General features: G+C 24.0%; 3 protein-coding genes across 3 annotated transcripts; 2 read left to right on the top strand and 1 right to left on the bottom strand. All coding sequences in view use genetic code 6, as the record gives it.

Annotated features, from left to right (window-relative positions):
• Positions 1-438: 438 nt before the first annotated feature.
• TTHERM_000151729 (hypothetical protein) lies at positions 439-1,556 on the top strand (the record flags this gene model as incomplete). Its single annotated transcript, XM_012798996.1, has 3 exons — positions 439-754; positions 834-1,083; positions 1,142-1,556. The coding sequence occupies 3 exons, from the start codon at positions 439-441 to the stop codon at positions 1,554-1,556; spliced, it is 981 nt and encodes a 326-aa protein (XP_012654450.1).
• A 367-nt stretch (positions 1,557-1,923) lies between these two features.
• Positions 1,924-3,433, top strand: TTHERM_00151720 (PIG-X/PBN1 family protein; the record flags this gene model as incomplete). Its single annotated transcript, XM_001021705.2, has 3 exons — positions 1,924-2,101; positions 2,173-2,870; positions 2,933-3,433. The coding sequence occupies 3 exons, from the start codon at positions 1,924-1,926 to the stop codon at positions 3,431-3,433; spliced, it is 1,377 nt and encodes a 458-aa protein (XP_001021705.2).
• Positions 3,381-17,789, bottom strand: TTHERM_00151710 (transmembrane protein, putative). The gene is made up of 11 exons (XM_001021704.2): positions 17,053-17,789; positions 16,689-16,997; positions 13,982-16,509; positions 13,430-13,903; positions 8,301-13,151; positions 5,567-8,241; positions 4,979-5,517; positions 4,764-4,913; positions 4,516-4,671; positions 4,060-4,460; positions 3,381-4,004 (listed from the first exon to the last, which is right to left on the bottom strand). The coding sequence occupies exons 1-11, from the start codon at positions 17,710-17,712 to the stop codon at positions 3,653-3,655; spliced, it is 13,095 nt and encodes a 4,364-aa protein (XP_001021704.2). The 5' UTR covers positions 17,713-17,789; the 3' UTR covers positions 3,381-3,652.
• Positions 17,790-17,948: the final 159 nt, after the last annotated feature.

Genomic DNA, 17,948 nt, shown 5'->3' with positions numbered 1-17,948 from the left:
AATACTCTACCGCTTAAATATTACCAACTTTTTAGTATTCTTTCTTTCTTTTTTAATAAATAATCTCATATTTAGAGAGATTAAGCTAATTTATTAACTATTGGTCGAATGCAAATCAATAATAATTTGAATTAAATAACTTTTTCATAATTTATTTTTAATTTTTAGTTATTTTCTTTCTATAGTTTTCATTAAAAAAATTTAATATTTTTAATCAGAAAAAATAAAATAAATTTATTTGCAGTTAGAATTAAAAAAATTTATGAAAAACTGAAGTTTTACAAAAAAATTTTTGAGTGTTTTATTTAATCATAATGAATCAATAATATTTAAATTACCAATACTATTAATTTTTGAATAAATCAAAATAGAAATATAAATAAATATAAGATTTCAATTACACACTTGGCTTCTATTCAAAATTTTTCAATTAAAAAAATGGACGATTTAGATAATAGCACTACATCATACTCAGAAAGTATCGTAAATAATAAACTACTAAATTAGGTGAACCAACAATAAAAAGACATTGCTTAATTATAGCAAAATTACTCAAGTCTACAAAATAACCATAATTAACTACTCAATCATTTATAAAAAATCCAAAATACACAAATTAACTTATAAAGTAATGTCGCTTAGCATAAGTAGGAGATTAATTTTACTAAATTCCAGCAGAGTAAAATTAATCAATAATTGAAAGAAATTAATTCATTAGTTGAAGATATAAATACTAAAGCTTAGGAATAAAAATGTAAATTTAATTCTATCATTCATTTATATGTTATGAAGTGAAAATCAACATATTAAGATGAATAAATTTATGAAAATAGATATAAAGTCAATACCAAATCTAAAGAAGTTTTATAATACTTTTTATTCTACATTAAGTCACTGCTATTGCCAATCTGTTGTTATCAAGTCTAAAAATGTTATTCTTGATAGCCAAAATCTTCTAATACAAATTGGTATATCTTTAATTGCTTTATTGCCAGTTGTAGGATATACAATTAGCTCCTCAACCTAATTTATTTATCAATCATTAGAAGATTCAGAACTAATTAAAAAATCTATTCTATTTACGTAATAAATAACCAATATAAATTAATTTATTTACATTATTTTTTCTAATTTAATTTAGAAAGCTAGCCAATAGCTAGACAGAATTCGATACGATTGCTGAATTTATATCTAGAAAAATAACTCTCTTTCAAGAAAAGGATTTAATATCTGAAAATTTTAAAATAGATTAAAATCTATTCAAAACATGGATCTAAGGCTTTGATTTAATTCTTGAAAATTTAGGAGTTAGTAAATTCAAGCTACCCTAAATAGCCAATATAGAGTATTTTGCTCATTTATAAGTTAATTATATAGCTACCTATTACATTACAAATTAGTTGCATATCTAAGAATAGTATGAAGATGCTAACACACTTAAAGAAAAATCAGAATTGCTTGTGGATATTATTAAAAATTATTAAAACTATAAATTTGATAATTAAATTAAAAATCCAGAAAATAGCTGTTAATGTGATTTTTGTTATATATTTTGATAATAGATTTTTGATAATAATTCATAAATATAATTCACTTATAAATTAAAAATAACAATCTGATTAACTATATTTACATATATATATATATATTAGTATTGTTAAATAGTTTGAATATGACTTACGATAAATATACATAGATAGATATATTCATAATACACTTTTTATTTTATGTATTTTAATTAAAAAAATAAAGTCTTTTAAAATAAAAATATCAAGTAGAAAAGCAAGCTATTGAGTTGATATGATATTAAAGTAATAAAAATTTGATTTAAAAGATATTTAAAAGCAAATAAATAAATAAATAAATACTTATTATATTTAATAATTAATTTAATTAAAAATAATTTAAAAATTATTGTTTGTCATGAAGATATTTTTCGTATTTTTAGCAATTTTCTTAGCCTCAGCTAATACTCAAAAGTTTTTAGCAGTAGATTTTGAAAGAAATATTAAGGAAGAAGAGTTTAGCATCTCTCAAGATTAGAATATTATAAAATTCCATAAATAAACGAATGCAGTTGGCTTTGTATTCTAAAATGGATGTAAATAAAATTGTTATTTCAGCTTTGTTTTGAAAATGATCAAATTGAAATTTATTTTATTTCCTAAAAAGAATAAGAAGATATTATAAAGAATGCAGTTTTTATTTCAAATATACCTCATGAACGCTTTTCTGTAGTGAGATGTGGCTCACTTAACAAAGCTTAATAAAGACCTGATTTAATATTTAGTGATAAGTTTGAAGAATATTTCAAGAAAAGAAATTTCACTCTTACATTAAACGAAAATGGGGATGAATGCTTTGGATTTAATGTTCTTTATTAAAAAAATTACACATAATTAATTAATATTAGTTAGGTTTAAAAGGAATTAAACGCATTTATTAGTTCTTCATTTTCTGAAGTTGAAAATAATTTATTCTTGCTATCTTTCGATTAAATTTTTGAGATTGAAGTCAATTACAATCAAAAAAACTAAACCCGCTACGTGAAGATATCCTCAAAAACTCAAAGATCTGTTTTAGAAATACATTCAAAAATTCCAGTTTAATTAGGTTCAACTTTAGAAATATTTAAGGGCTAAGTAAAATAGATAAGTTAATTTGTTAGTGATAGATCTTTCTACAATGCATTCTTTAACAGAGAAGCTGAAGGTACTGGGTTACATCAAAAATCTTAAATATAATTTAAGTATGAATCTTCTAAATAAAACTTAAAGAAGGAAGGTAAAGAATGTGAACTAGCTATAGTAGATTATCTCGATACCACTCAATATGTTGACTTTGATGAACTCTATCTTCATGATAATCTTGTAAATAAAAACTATATTTTTATTCAAATATTAATTGAGATATTTTATTATTAAAAAAATAGAATTTAACAAACTATAGAGTCCATGATATTGAAAGACCTAGTAGTTTAAGCCCTTAGCACGTATACATTCTAAAATACAGATTTAAAGATTCTGATATTACATATGATGTTAGCAAAAATAAATATATTATGTAAATGGATGAGTCATTTTTATTCCACTACAGGTATAGAACTCCATTTGAGGGAAAGTATAAATAGTCATATATGAATATATATCCTTACTTCTTACTAAATTGTATTGAGTAGCCCAAAAAAAGCAATGCTAGCATTAAGACTTCATTAATTGAGAGAATGGTTAACACCGCCTTCAATACAACAAATTTTAGATAAATTGATGTTCAGCAAGCTGATTAAAAAGTTAAAATATTAGAAAGACAAGTTCCAGTTGGAAACATAGCAGATAAAGAGTACACACTATACATTACTATATTTTTAACTGTAAGCGTTTGCATTTTCTTTGCTTACATAATACTGAGAGTATCTTCAAAGTATAATTTATGATTGTTATTATAAAATAATAGTTAATAAATGTACAAATAATCATAAATAAAGCATTAAATATTTTAATTTGTCTTGTTTAAAATTAAATACGTAATTAAATGAATGAATTATTTTTGAAAAACAATTTTTAATAAAAATATTCATATCAAAATTTTATTTTATTTATTTATTTTTTAATTTGAAGAATTATTTTTGTATTTAGTAGGACTAAATATTTATTCATTTTTTAAGAAATTAGTTTATTGTAATTTGATCATATTCTTCTTCTTCCTCTGCTTGTTCCTCTATTTAAAAATTTTTATTTTATTCATCATGTTAAGTTTCTTCTTTATTTTGAGTTTCTTTATTCTCATCTAACAATTTTTATAATCTCTATTTCTCTTTCTTCTTCTTATTTGCTAACTTTTTCTTTATAAGTCTTTTCCTCTTTTTAAAAGCTTTGTCTATCTCTTCCTATTATAAGTCTAGCTTATGCTTTTAGTTCAAAACAAATGAATAAGATCCTGTCAATTTTTTTAACACTTCAGGAGATCTAATCAAATCCATCAATTCAAAATATAAAATTCTTTCTCTATTAATTAATTTCAAAACGTTATAAATTTCAAACTTCAAATTTTTAATCTTACTTGAGCAAATCTTTTTCGTTTCTTGCATTTGAAATGGCTTCACAAATACGTAAAAGTTCATCTGGGTTTGGCATGCATTTTATAATAATTTTTTCTAGCTCCCCACCAAATGCATCTCTAATAAACTTACCTATGACTAAAATCACAGAAGTATATAAAGTGATAATTGAAAACCCAAAAGTTGCCTATGAATATTTATCTGTAACCACAAAATATGATAAACCTGATGTGCCAGCTTAATCAATTGAAATTTCCCAGTACTTTTGTGTCTGAGGATTCTAGATATCTTAACATTTAAGTTATATATATGAATCTTTAGCAAAATAAGCACTGTTATTATTATCCTCATGATTTATGGGAGATGAAATATAACTCTAATTGCTTATTGTTGATGAAAGCAGCTATAAATATAAATTAAAAATATTAGATTTATTTTTTTAATATAGTTTTAATTACAAAGATGTAAAAATTCGGTAGTATAACTCCTGGTTTCTAACAATCAGTTAAAGTATCATAAAAACCTTAGATAATCTATTTATTTAGGTAAGAGCTATTTTATATTTGAGGATTAGGATAATAGCTAATATATGGAGCTGTATTGTACTAAGAAACCTATTTATTTATTCATTTAAAAGAGTTTTTAAATGGAAAGCAAGAGATAAAATTAATTGAAACAAAAAAATGATTAATTCTAATTAAATTACTTTTCTATTAAGTACTAATTTGATAACAAGTTATGCAGTTTAACTTGTATTTTAATTATTCAATATATCCTCAAATTTACTTTCAATATCTTTCTTTGAAGGAAAAGATAAATCCCAAGAGTTTTCTGAGTAACTATAAAAATTGAATTTCTATTTAAAAATAAATAAATAAATAAATAAATTTTTATCATTTTGAATTAAGAATATTTTTCTACCTAAAATTGCTAAGAATCTGTAGTGTAAATAATGTTAACATCTCTAAATTTATATTCATCCCAGTAGCACTCTTATTATGAAGCATCTTAATTATTAACATTCTTTTAAGGGTCATAAGTACAGTCTCTTTAGACTGTTTAAAGGTTGTTTGTATGAGAGTTAGTAAAAATAGGATAATAGTTAATTTAACCAAGCTGCTTAAATTAGATTCCAACTTCAATTTCACCACTAGTTATACCATTATAATCAGATATAGGATTTAAAGTTGAAAATAGTAGCATAGGCCCGAATATGAGCAAAAGAATAACAATTACTTATAGCAGCCCCAAAAATATTTTAACTAATTTACTTTAAGGAGCATCTACCTTTGTGCTTCTAACATCTTTAGAATCTAATTTAGCAACGTATAAAGAATAGTGTATATCTTCTAACAAGAACCATTAAAATAAAGTTAGTGATGTTTTAGTTACTGTCCAATCAAGTATGACTTTCAGTTCTTGTAAGAATGGTATTGCTCTCACAACAACAGCACAGAATCCTATTACAAAATAATTTATAAATTATAAAATAAAATAATTAGAATTTACCTGCAACAGTATTTTTAAACTGCAAAATTGTATTTCTTAACTTCAGTTTTTTATAGCCGTACCTTAGTTGTAAAGTTGACAAAAGAAGATATATCATAACAATAAAAACAAATGCAATAAGGTAACCGTTTGTGGAATAGTTTACAACGACTTTTTAATCACTAATAGTATTTTTTTAGAAAGATTAAGGTACATAAAAAAAGACAAACCAGCTGAATAAAATAAGAAAAACTGTTAGTTAAATGAATTTAAGAAGTTCTGTAGTTAGAACAAAACTTTCCTTCGGCTTTTCTTTTTTATTTTTATTGATACTAACATTATCACTAGCACTAGCATCACTTTTAAAATCTTAGTTATCTTCGTCCTAGCTGCTTTAAATACCTTGTTGCTGTTCAAAAGGTAGTATTACAGGATCATTATATTTTTTTTGTTTATTAATAGCATTTTGATTAGCTTCTGTCTCATCTTGATACTTAATTATATTATCAGTTGGATAGGAGACCATTTGATTCTTTTCTTTTTAGTTTGAGGATTTTTTAGTTTCTTCAATCTAATTTTCAAGATCCCTAGTTTATCCTTTTTTATTTTATGGAGTATTTTAATTGCTTTTCTTTTTATTTATGTTCTTGCCCTAAGATAGATTTACAGAAGAATCCTATAAAAAAGATTTTTAATCATCTGATGAAGATAATGAGGAATCTAAATTATTCGAATCTTTGTTTTTTGTAATCAAATTACCATACTATTTAAAATTTTACAAATTTGCATTAATTTATTCTTTCTCTAGATTAGCAAAAATTATTTCTTCTCTTAATACTAAAGACAATCTATGCTGCTATCTTAATTTAAACACATCTTCATCATATTCCTTAGAATTTCTAGTATGAGATGCGAAGCTCCTAACTCTATTTTAAGGAGTATCATTAACTATTTCAAAATCTTTTTAATCATACCCCTTCTTATTTTATTACTTCTCATTATCTATTTATTTTTCTTCATAATGATCTTGCTATTTCAAAGCATCTTTATAAGTATCTTTTAGAATTTTATTTTGCTTTTTATTATCAATCTCCTCATCATCTTCTTAATTTAAAACTAAAGATTGCATTTCTTAAAAATTCTTATAAGTGTCATATTCTTAAGATATTTTAGTGCTTGATCTTAGATGCTTGATGTTAACTTCCTTCTTGAATGTTGGTTTCCTTTTGATTTAGCTCTATGACCTTGGTTAGTTTTATCTGGAATATGCTTTTTCATCAAAGGAGTCAAATGCCTTATTGGCTTTTTACTTTTTTTATATAAGAGAATCTTCTTCATCTATAATTTAAGTTTAAGATAAATTATTGGAAGTTGATAAATCTGAGTCATTAGAATTATCAGAGCTAGAAGAATTTTTTTCCTTTTTCTTTTTAGGTTTTTCTTTTTTAGTTTTTTCACTAACTCTTCTAAGTGCAAGGTATCTTTCAAAAACCATAAAAGCCACCTAAATAAACAGGCAAATAACCATTTCTCCACTAAATTAATTATATTTAAGTTATTCATTTATACCTTAAGTGTTATTTGCGTCCATCCTAGTATAAAATATGAATATAAAAAGCAAAATTATCACCTACACTAAAGCAATCCAAGGATAAAAATCTTTTCCTGAGCGTTTATTGTAATTACTAAATACTCTTTTAAAGAAATTCTCTTTTTTAAAAGTGTCATTGACTAATAAGTCAGGTTTTTATTTTAAATCTTTTAGCATTTATTCATGCATGCTAATTGATCTTTCTTACTCTGAAATTGATAATAAGTTATTTTTGCCTTAGTTAAAAGACTTAAGTAGAATATCTTAATTACTTTTAATTTAGATTTTATTGTTTTCTTCTGCTTCTGATAAAGTTTGATCCTCTAGAAATAGCTATGGGTTTTATTTAAATGTGTTTTTATGTTGCAAGGATCCTTATTTATTTAAGCTAGGTTGCTTTTTTAACTGACCAATATTATCAAAATCGTTTTGATTTTCTGTTGATTGGTCTCTTTCGATTTTCATTTATTTATTTAGCAAATTTTAGGTATTTTTATTCAAATTTTCATCTCTAAATAATTGATTGTCTCCATCAAATTATTACTAACTCATCTATCTTATATGAAATAAATTTGGCTTATCTTATGTTTTTTTATAAATAGGAGAAATTTAATCAATATTTTTCAACATATTATCTTCATTTGTAGGCTGTAAGCAATTTTCAATAAAATCCTGTCTAAATTCTAAGTCATTTACACATTTTCTAATATATGATTGATATATATTTTCACTATTGTATACATCCTCTTTATCCATTCCAATATACTTTGTCATAATTTAAGCAACAAAAATCAAAAATATTAAGTACCCTTCAAAGCTAAAACTAAGATTGTCATTAAAAAAAGTATTTTGCAGTTGAGTGTCCATATATATTCCATTGATCTGAATAATAAATTTAAAAATTAGTAAGAAAGTGACATAAATAAAGCTAATCATCCATATTTGCAAGGAAACAAATTTTATTTCGATTAAGAAGTTTAGGAAAACTAAACAAGGAAATGGCATACTCATCAAACCAGTGTTAGAGAAATAATACATCAAAAAAAAGAAAAAGCAAACAAACTACCAGTTGCTCAGAACCATCTTAAAAAAACTTTTCAAAAGCCTTTAAAATATAAAATATTTAAATATTTTAATAAGTTACAAACAAAATGAATAAATTACCTTTTTAAAAGCCCAAACTTAGTAAGAAGATTAAAAGGCAAAGAGTTTGTGGATTTAACATTGTATATGTACATAGGAATTTAGGGGTGATAAATGCATATATGATCAAGATTATTTCTTTATTCTCTTTATATTATTTTTTTATCTGTAATATTTTTCTCTTGCTCTTTTCTCAAATGGTAATAATATGGAATGGTTGGGTATTAGGAAGAAGTTTCTATTAAACTATCATAAATTATTTTTGATATCTCATCACACTCAGTAGCTCTTTGTATGATAGCAAAAAGATTATTAAATGCAAATTCGACACCAGCCTCTTAAATCGTTTAATATATACAATAATAAACTATAGAGAGAAGGTGACTATACTCCATAAGAGAAGTCAAATTTCCTAACAAAAGATCTTAAATGTTTATGTATATTTTACTGAAGATTTGGCAATTATTTTTAAGAATATAATCGCTTATTTAAACTGTGTCCATGAAAAGTAATGGATTTACTTATGATTCTATCAGCTTACAAATTTTGATTAAAATTTTGTGAGAAGTCTCACGCTTTGCTTATTTACTACCTTGAAGGAGAGCTTCTTCTTCCTCTTTTTATTTTTATATCTTGTTATCAAACTATTGCTTTATTTAATCCATTAAGTCATTATCCTCTTCATCTACTATTTCAGAAGAATTGAAAAGACTTACCTGGCTATCTTCAGAATCTTCAGAGTCAGAATCTTTTTAGTATTTTTTAACAGCTTAAATATTTTCTACATTATGGTATTTATTGGCTTTTTCTTATTTTTTATCTTTCAGAGATTTCTTTCTACTTGTCTTTACTACCTTTTATTTCTAAAAGCAAACACTCTTTTCTTTTGATTAATTCCTTACTTTCCTTGTTGTATAACTTGAATCAGTATCTTTTTATTAATTTATGTTAAAGCTTTTTTTGAGTGCGCTCTATTAGTCAAATAGAAGATTTTACTCTAAATGATCAACACTGCTAACTCTACTGATTTTCATTCTTTTTAAACTACTATTATTTAGCTAGTCTTGCTTATTAAATTATTATTATTATAAATTTTCTAAGTTATTTATTTTGATTTAACTTATTCTTGGAAAATCATATTTTTTAATTTGAATACCGCTATTCGCATGATTAACTTCATCAATATTTCCTATTGATTCATCTGAACTATAATCAAGCTCATCAATTTCAACATCTTTTTTTTAAAGAGCTTTTTCTTTGGTAATATGTTGCTGATCTGGTTTTTTTGAAAATTCTTCATTCTACAATAACTAATTATTATTTTATTCCTATTTTTCGTTACTGGCTAAATTGATCAAAATAGTTGGAGAATTTTAATCATTCTTTTAAAAATCTTATACAGTTTCTTAGTTTTACTTATTAATTGGTGTTTACTAAAATTTATCTTTCTGATAAGTTTATGCTTCTAATGGATTGTTTTTAATAATATTTTTACTTTTGCTTTTATTTTAAAACCCTCTTTAAATTTAATTAGAAATTAATCCCTACTGTTCATATAAAATGCTGTCTTTACTATCACTTCGAGTATTCATTTAATTTGAAAAGCAGCTAAGTGGTACATTGTGAGCACTTTATGATCTAGCAGGAAGAGTATTTTATAAATTTTTAGAACTTTAAAATTAATTTATTTATAGACTCGTGTTTAAATTTTTATTTTAATTATTCTGTTACTAAACAATAGAAGGCTATATATATGACTGTGATTTATGCCAATTTTTTAAAGTTTGGGTAACTTTACGGACAACTTCTCTTAAGCTTCTTCTCTCTTTTTCATTTTTGAGCAACTCAGAAATAGTTTAATCATTTTGGTGTATCGAAAGAGCCTTATGACTTAAATTAGCATTAAGGATATAAGACTAACTTAGTGAAAAAGTGATTGTTTTGAAATCTTATGAACTTATCAATAATTGAGTGCACATTATGCAAAACATAATGTAGATTTTATCAATTATCTTTAAATTTAAAAATTGATAAGATAAAAATTAACCTGTTGCTGATATGTTGTTTCTGACATATGGAATTTGCATAGTAGAATATAGAGCAAACACAGCATATAAGTAGAATTACAATACTCTTAATAAATTCTAAATTTTCTTTCTTTAATTAAGCATTTAAGGAAAGGGCACAACAAATTCTATAATAAAAAAGATGATCATATTGTATGCAAGTATTATGAAGTTAAAAATATCTAGGTATTAGCAAGAAATTATCATTATCAATACAGCGCAGATGATATAACCAAATGATATACTTATTTCATACATCAAATTAACAAATTAAAAAGTCTAAGATTTCCAATTTTAGTAATTTATCCATAATGGCTGTATAGGATTTATTAATTATCCATCTTCATCATACTAATATTCATATTTAGAATCACTGCGATCTGTAAATTCTATTGAATATGTTGAAAGATTATTGTTTGACAATTAAAATTTCTAATTTTTTAAAATTTAGTCGTGAACAATTTAATCAGAGTCAGGATTATTCACAGAACCGTTTTGGTTTTCTTATTATTTTTTCTATGCTTAATCAATCTTGTAAATACTAATAGGCGCTATTTGCTAAGGGAAAAGATTATTCTCATAGATATACTTTACTTTATTTTTCACTTTTTAAATATTTCTTATAATACTATTAACTAAAAACTTATAGCAATTAAAGTAAATGCCTATAACTGTAAATACTAGGCAATTTAAAATAAATGAGATAGTTGCTGCACTACTTTAATTACTGCTATTGAATGCCAAATATTATAAAAGCTCCTTATCAGTTATGTACTGTTGTATTAGAGACATGCTTTTGAAATCAAGTAAGTACTAATCTATTTGGAGTGGACTTGTCTGTTGATTTATATTGACAAGTAGCAAAATATACTAAATCAACACTAGGAAAATAGTATTTCTGTTAATAGCCTTGATAGAGTTACCTAAAAATGCTACCAACAAATATATATAAGAAAAAACGTCATGCTTCTATTCAGAAACATGCATTAAAATTACAGAGTAAAAGGGATAAAGAGCAAGTAGGAGTCCAGATTTAAATTTTTGTTTAACATAACAAGACTTCATTTGATAAAAATATTGTATCCTTAAATAATTATTGTAAATGAAATCAGGGTCCTCTCTGTACATTTTTTTTTGCCTTTCTTCTTCTTCTGCTCTAATAATTTTTAAAATTTTTTATTCATACCTTTTTTTAATGAGAATTTCATCTTAAAGCTCTTATTTCTTTTCTTCATCAGATTATTCCTATTTTTATTCATATTAATCTTTGAGTATATTAGGAGATTGTACATTAAATGCATAGCCATCAAGTTTATTCTTAATTTAATTGATAGAACCCTCATCTTCAATAGAGTTTTCAATTTCATTTTTAAAAGCATCATCATAGTTTTTTTCAATAATGCTATCTGTTTTATCCTTATTTTATTACTTAAAAATGTTATCATGGTTGTAATTAGGAGAAAGACCTTCTATGAATTGTGTTTTTTAAATAAAAGCCTCATTATTATCTTCATCTTCACTCTCTTCTTCTGTTAATTTGAAATGTTTATAAATTAATTTGCACCAAGTAATTCTTTAGGGTAGCAATCCTCCTTCTTAATAATAAACAACTCCTACTTCTTTTTCTGATTTCTATACACGCTTTAATCTTTCTGATTCAAATGCTAACTTTTATTCACCTTCTTAAATATTTACATCGGCTACTTAAGCCTAGTTTAAATGAAGGTAAGTGAGTCTATTCAATTACTGGCTGTATGATGAACTATTCCTGGGAAACTCTGAATTAATAGCAGGAGATTTTGAAGCTCTAAAATCATCATAATTGAGAGGATTGTTTTAATTACTTTCTCCCTTTTTAGCAGAAGAATCTCGATTTTAGATTTAAGAATTTTTATTTAATTAAGATTAGCTTTATAACTCTTATTTTTAATTCATAACATTCTATTCATGCTACTTTTTCATTCTGATCAAAACAAATATTATGATATTCATCCAAAACATGATTAGATAGAAGTAAATATTTCTAAAGATACTTGATAAACTCAAAGTATTGCAGCTGGTTCCAAAAATAAAAAATGCCCATTATATAAAATTAATTACATAATTACTTATATTAGACTTAGCAAAATCAGTAGCTAAAAACTATGCACCATAAGTTATACTGATACATATATAGCTAAACCAAAACGAATATGGCCATATTCCAATTTATTCATCAATTTTAAGTTTTTATTAAATGGTTATAAAATCTTCAATTTTTTCTTAAATTTTGCATTCTATTAAGTCTTTTTTACTCTATCTACGAAGTGCTTATAAGTTCTTATTCTAACTTAAACTGTTCTATTTTTAAGACTATTCTTATTCAATCTTATTTTATTCATTTTCAGCATTATCCTATTCTTTTAATTTGGTATCATTTGCTTTTTCTACTTACAAATTCTTTAATTAGTTTGATGATATAATGACTTCATCTTACTGTTGAATTTCTTATTATTTTTTTCCATTTTTATTTGAAGTAGGTGGCTTTGGATCTAAATTTATTTTCCATCCGAGGTTCTTTTAAGGAAATGAATAAAACTTTTAAAAGCTTTTGAAGAAGTAATTGATACTCTTCTTCATGTAACTTTTTTCCAAAAATGTTTCCAATTAGTTATGATAGCGATAATAGAATTTCAAATAAATAATAATAAATATAAGCATGGAAATTGACAATCTAAAAACCATAGCAAATAGAAAAACTAACATATTCTAAATATCGATCATGATAAATTAAAGTCCTTTTAGTATCTAATAAACACCACTGCTCCTATTTTATAAAAAGTGGAAAATTAATCTAATAAAATAATTAAACTAAGAAAAATTATTATAAAAATTGGAATCGTATTCATTTTTTATTGAAAAATCAAATTAAAAAAAATCAAAATTATGGATGTTTTATTTTCAAAATACTTATAATAAATACTAAAAGGTCTTATTCAAAGCTAATCAAGCACTCTTAAGTTATTGAAATATTTTGTATGGAATAAGAGAAATTTAGAAGAACTTAAGGTGAAAAATAAAAATGAATTAAATAAAATTAATTACACTTCACTGTAAATATCGAATAAAACATAGTTAATGTAAATCTATCTGTTTTCTTCTCTTCTTGCTTTCTAGTAATTTTTATTGATTATATCTATTGTTATATTTTCTCTTTCACTTAAGAGCCTTTTTTGGTTGTCACTTATAACAGAGCAATTGCTTTCAGACTTATCCCTAATTTGTCCTTTGTTATGGTGTTTAACAGCATTGTATATCATCTTCAAGTAATTTTAAACAAATATGGCAAAATATAAAACAAATATAATAGGGAAAAATGTATATCTTAAGTTATCATTTACGCCAAGTTCTGGATAAAACCCATATATTGCACGGTTGTCTTTAAATGTTTGATATGCTTAGGAGTTAGGATTTATTATATAATCTTAAACAAACTTTAAGGAAGTAAATTATAATATGTAGCAAAGCAAGATATACGCAATGATTATCTGATTGAAGAAATACCATATTTTATAATATCTAATTAAAATATTTATTATTTTCAATAAAAATAATAGTAAAAATTTAAAAATAATTATATGCTAAAAAATAAGTTACTTTTTATATTTAAAGGCTTGAGGGTCCTTGTACTTAAATATGTAATAGAATACTAGTAAGAACGACAATAGTAGCAAAAAGCTGTTTATGAAACTAAAGTCTTGTAAAATTAAACAAGTTGTAATTCCAAAAAATGATAACCAATATAATAAATTCTCACCAAGAATAGTAATTTTATTAGTATAAAATAGGAAATTAGGACAATACTTCTTAATAATAGGTTAGTCTTGAATCAGAAAAATAATTTTATTAGAATATTTTTAGTATGTTTCCGATCTAAAAGTATCTTCTTGTAGAGTTGCAAACATAAAGGCTATCCATATTATAGACAAGCCAGCATAGTCATCTTTTGAAAGACTAAGAGAAAAAGGCATGTCATATTCGTAGTTAATACCTATAAAATTAATGATAGTAGCTAAATAGCTATCCTAGTTATTATCACTATTTTATTCACCCATATAATTCATACCTGACTGTAAAATAGTATATATAAACTTAGCAAAAATTACAGTACCAAGATAAATTAAGAGAATAAACCAGTATTTGAATGAAAAACTCATTACATAGATTTTTCCATTTTTCTTAATTTTGATTGTTTTCAAACTATTTTAGAAAAATATCAAAAATAAAACGACCAAAAGCAGGTGAATTATATTGATTGTATAAAAACCTATCCAATACAAAAGAAACAAAGCCAAAGTCTAGCTATATTTTAGAATTAGTGCAAAAAAAATTGTCATCAAGGAAACAGGTTTTTATTGAGAATAATCTATTTTCTAACTATTCTTGTTGTCATTCTCTTATTTGTCTGATTTTGTATAAGAATTACTTTAAATTCTTTAATTTTACTCATTTTCGTTTTCTTAGTCTGCCTTCAATTTGGCTACACTGCTCTAACTTTGCTTGCTGAATCTAAGATTAATCTCTCCTTTAATTGGATCACTTTTTGAAGTAAATCTTACTTAATCTTAATTATAAGGAGAAGAGTTTTTTTTGCTAACACTTTCTTATTTTTCGCTGTTTCTCTATTATATAAAATCGTTATTTTATTCACCAATTTATTTTATGTTTTATTCAATCATGCTCTTTGAATTATCATTTTATTATGCATCTAAATTTTATTTATTGTTGCTATTTTCTTCTATTTTTTCTTAGCTCTTCTCCTTTTGTGATTATACAATAGAAGACAAATTTTATTTTAATCTACGAAGTATCAGCAAATAGGTGAAAAAAAGGAAAATTATTGTGTTAAAAATGATGCTTTCTAACCAAAAGAATCTTTAATAGACAAAGCCATGCTTCGGGTAGAGATCATAATTTAATTGTATGCTTCCATATAAATTAAAAGCGTATATAATAATAATACAAGGTATAGGAACTAATGTAATGAAAAGAAATTTAATTTTAATTTCTAATTTAAAAATAGAACTTAATAAGCACCATGAAATTAGCCCTAATGAATAGTAGCATGGATATCTCATAATTATTAAAATTGAGCAGCATTAGAGAAATCTAATAGGTATTATTGAATCTTCAAATTATGATTTTATGTAAATGAATGATCTACTAGATAAATCTAAAATATAATTGTAAAGTTTAGTTTTAAAAGCTGAAAACTTATCTTTACTAGTTTTTTAATTTGCAATTAGATAACTCTCAGGCTATATAGACTCTTCATATAAAATATCTTATTTTTTTAGAGTCAAAAAATTATCAATATTATCTTCTTCTCCTCTTTCTATTTTTATTAACTGCTACCTAATTATTTCTATACCTTTTTCCTTTTATTCTTATAGCGAAGGAGCATACTTTTATACCTTGTCTTATATTTATTCATCTTGTTCATGTTAATTAACTTTAAAAGAACCTCTTTGTTGATTATTCTATTATTTTTTTAGAAACAATCCTGGAGTATAAGTAGTACTTTTGTTATTTTTCCTTATTTTACTTAAAATCGTATGTTAGTTTTAGTTATTGTCATTATCATCTTATTATATTTCACCTTTTGAATCATTACCAAAATTTACTTATGCTGTACCTAGTTTTAAGGAATTTGTCATCTTTTACTTTCTATTGGCCTTTTATCCTTAAGTATTCGGATTTTTAATTATTTCATCTACCATTATGTCTTAAATTATTAAGTGATTCAATGCATCTGCATTATCTTAGCTTTAATCTTAATTTTTGTCTAAAATTTACTATTCGGTTCGGATATCATTATAAGTTTGTAATTCAATTTAGACTCTATCCTAATCATTAATGGTATGATAGTGAATGATTTAATTATTGCTATCCTAATCAAATCTAGGAAGCAATTCTGATTTTGTTTCTAAGATATTAGAGTTCTATTTCTTTAAGCTTAAAAGTTTAACTAATGCCTTCTTAAGCCTATTCTTCTTTTTTTCTTTTTCGATTTGCTAATATACAGGAATAAAAGACCATCTTGATTTTTCATAATTAAGTTTCTAAAGATAAAAAACAGATAGAAAGAAAAGAATCACCAAACTCAAGATGTAAAACGGATGTTACTATTTTCGTTTTAAAAATTATTCAGTAAGAACAATGATAAAAGAAATAATTAATTTAATGAAATTAGCTCGTTTGCCTTAAAATAAATCTTAATATGAAGTAAATTAAAGAAGAATTTATTAGTTTTTATGAAATATGTGTAAATAAAGATTATTGTGAGAACAAAAAAATTTATTACATTTAAACCATTTGAAAATTCAGCTATTGAATTAACACCTATAAATTAAGACTCAAAGTAATTATTTTCTAAAAATGTATTTGTGGCTGAAAACATGTTTAAAAAAAACTAAGCAAAGCAATAAAATTAAATAAGAGATTGAATAATCATCTATGCATTTATCATCTTTCTTTAGCTACTTGATATCAAAGAAACAATTTGCGATATTAATGATAGACCTAAGAAACCAAAAGCCATTATTGAAGGGTTAAATATTTAGCATGAAGCCAATGAAACCAAAACAAGAAAATTTAACAATCCTTAAGCCTTCTAGTTAAAGTAATTTTAAAAATTAAAAATAAAATAATTCGCTATCAAATTATACTTAATTAGAAGGATGAACAAGCTCCTCGATTCTAACTTCACTATGATTTTTATATATCCTGCTAGCTAAAACAAAAACTGAAAATAAAAGGATATTTGGAATAAATGATAAAAGAATCATTTTTGCTTTTTACACACCAGATTGTTTTGCTTAATCGCTCACGAAAAAGAATTCTAAATCTAATAGAACATTTTTTATATTTTCTATTTGCAAATCCTCCTTTGAATAGTAAATTATCACAAATATTATTTTACTCAGTAAGTTTAATGACTCTAATATCATTACAAATTTGAAGAAAATGTTCCTGTAATCTTTAAGCTAAATTGTTTACTTCTTGATAAATATTTCTTTCAATTGCTATTCCTTACTATCAAGAGAGCTCTTAGATGGCTTAATATAAAAATTTATTAATGCAATTTAGACGAAAACCTAAGCCATAACTGTATGTGCAATTGTATAATAACTTAAGATTATGATAGGATAAGCAGCTAAGAACGCAAATGGTATAAATGTGCAAAAAATCCATTAAACAACTTTTCCATCATACCATTTGCTTACCTATTTTTCTAACCCATCTTTATTCTCATTTTTTTTATCTTTACCTTCTTTTTTAATTTCCTTCTTCCCAATTATCTAAGTCTTTTATACTTTAAGCTCCATCTAGATATATATTGATTGACCTTTAATCTATATCTTTAAAATAAAATAAAAAAATTTTTTTTCTTTAACTTTATTAATTATCAAAATAGCTAAATAGAATTAATTTTTAAAACTTTAATTCTTATTAATTTTGTTAAAATTTAAAATTTTTAAAGTAAATTTAGGGTAAATATTCTTATTTAGATTAAAACTCTATATCCCTAAAAACATGCTTACTAATATTCTATATTATTATG

The sequence above is a fragment of the Tetrahymena thermophila genome (genome assembly GCF_000189635.1).
Source record: "Tetrahymena thermophila SB210 genomic scaffold scf_8254545, whole genome shotgun sequence".
Classification (NCBI taxonomy): domain Eukaryota; phylum Ciliophora; class Oligohymenophorea; order Hymenostomatida; family Tetrahymenidae; genus Tetrahymena; species Tetrahymena thermophila.
Note: the sequence above shows the minus strand (reverse complement) of the source record. Positions and strands in the feature narration are given on the sequence as shown.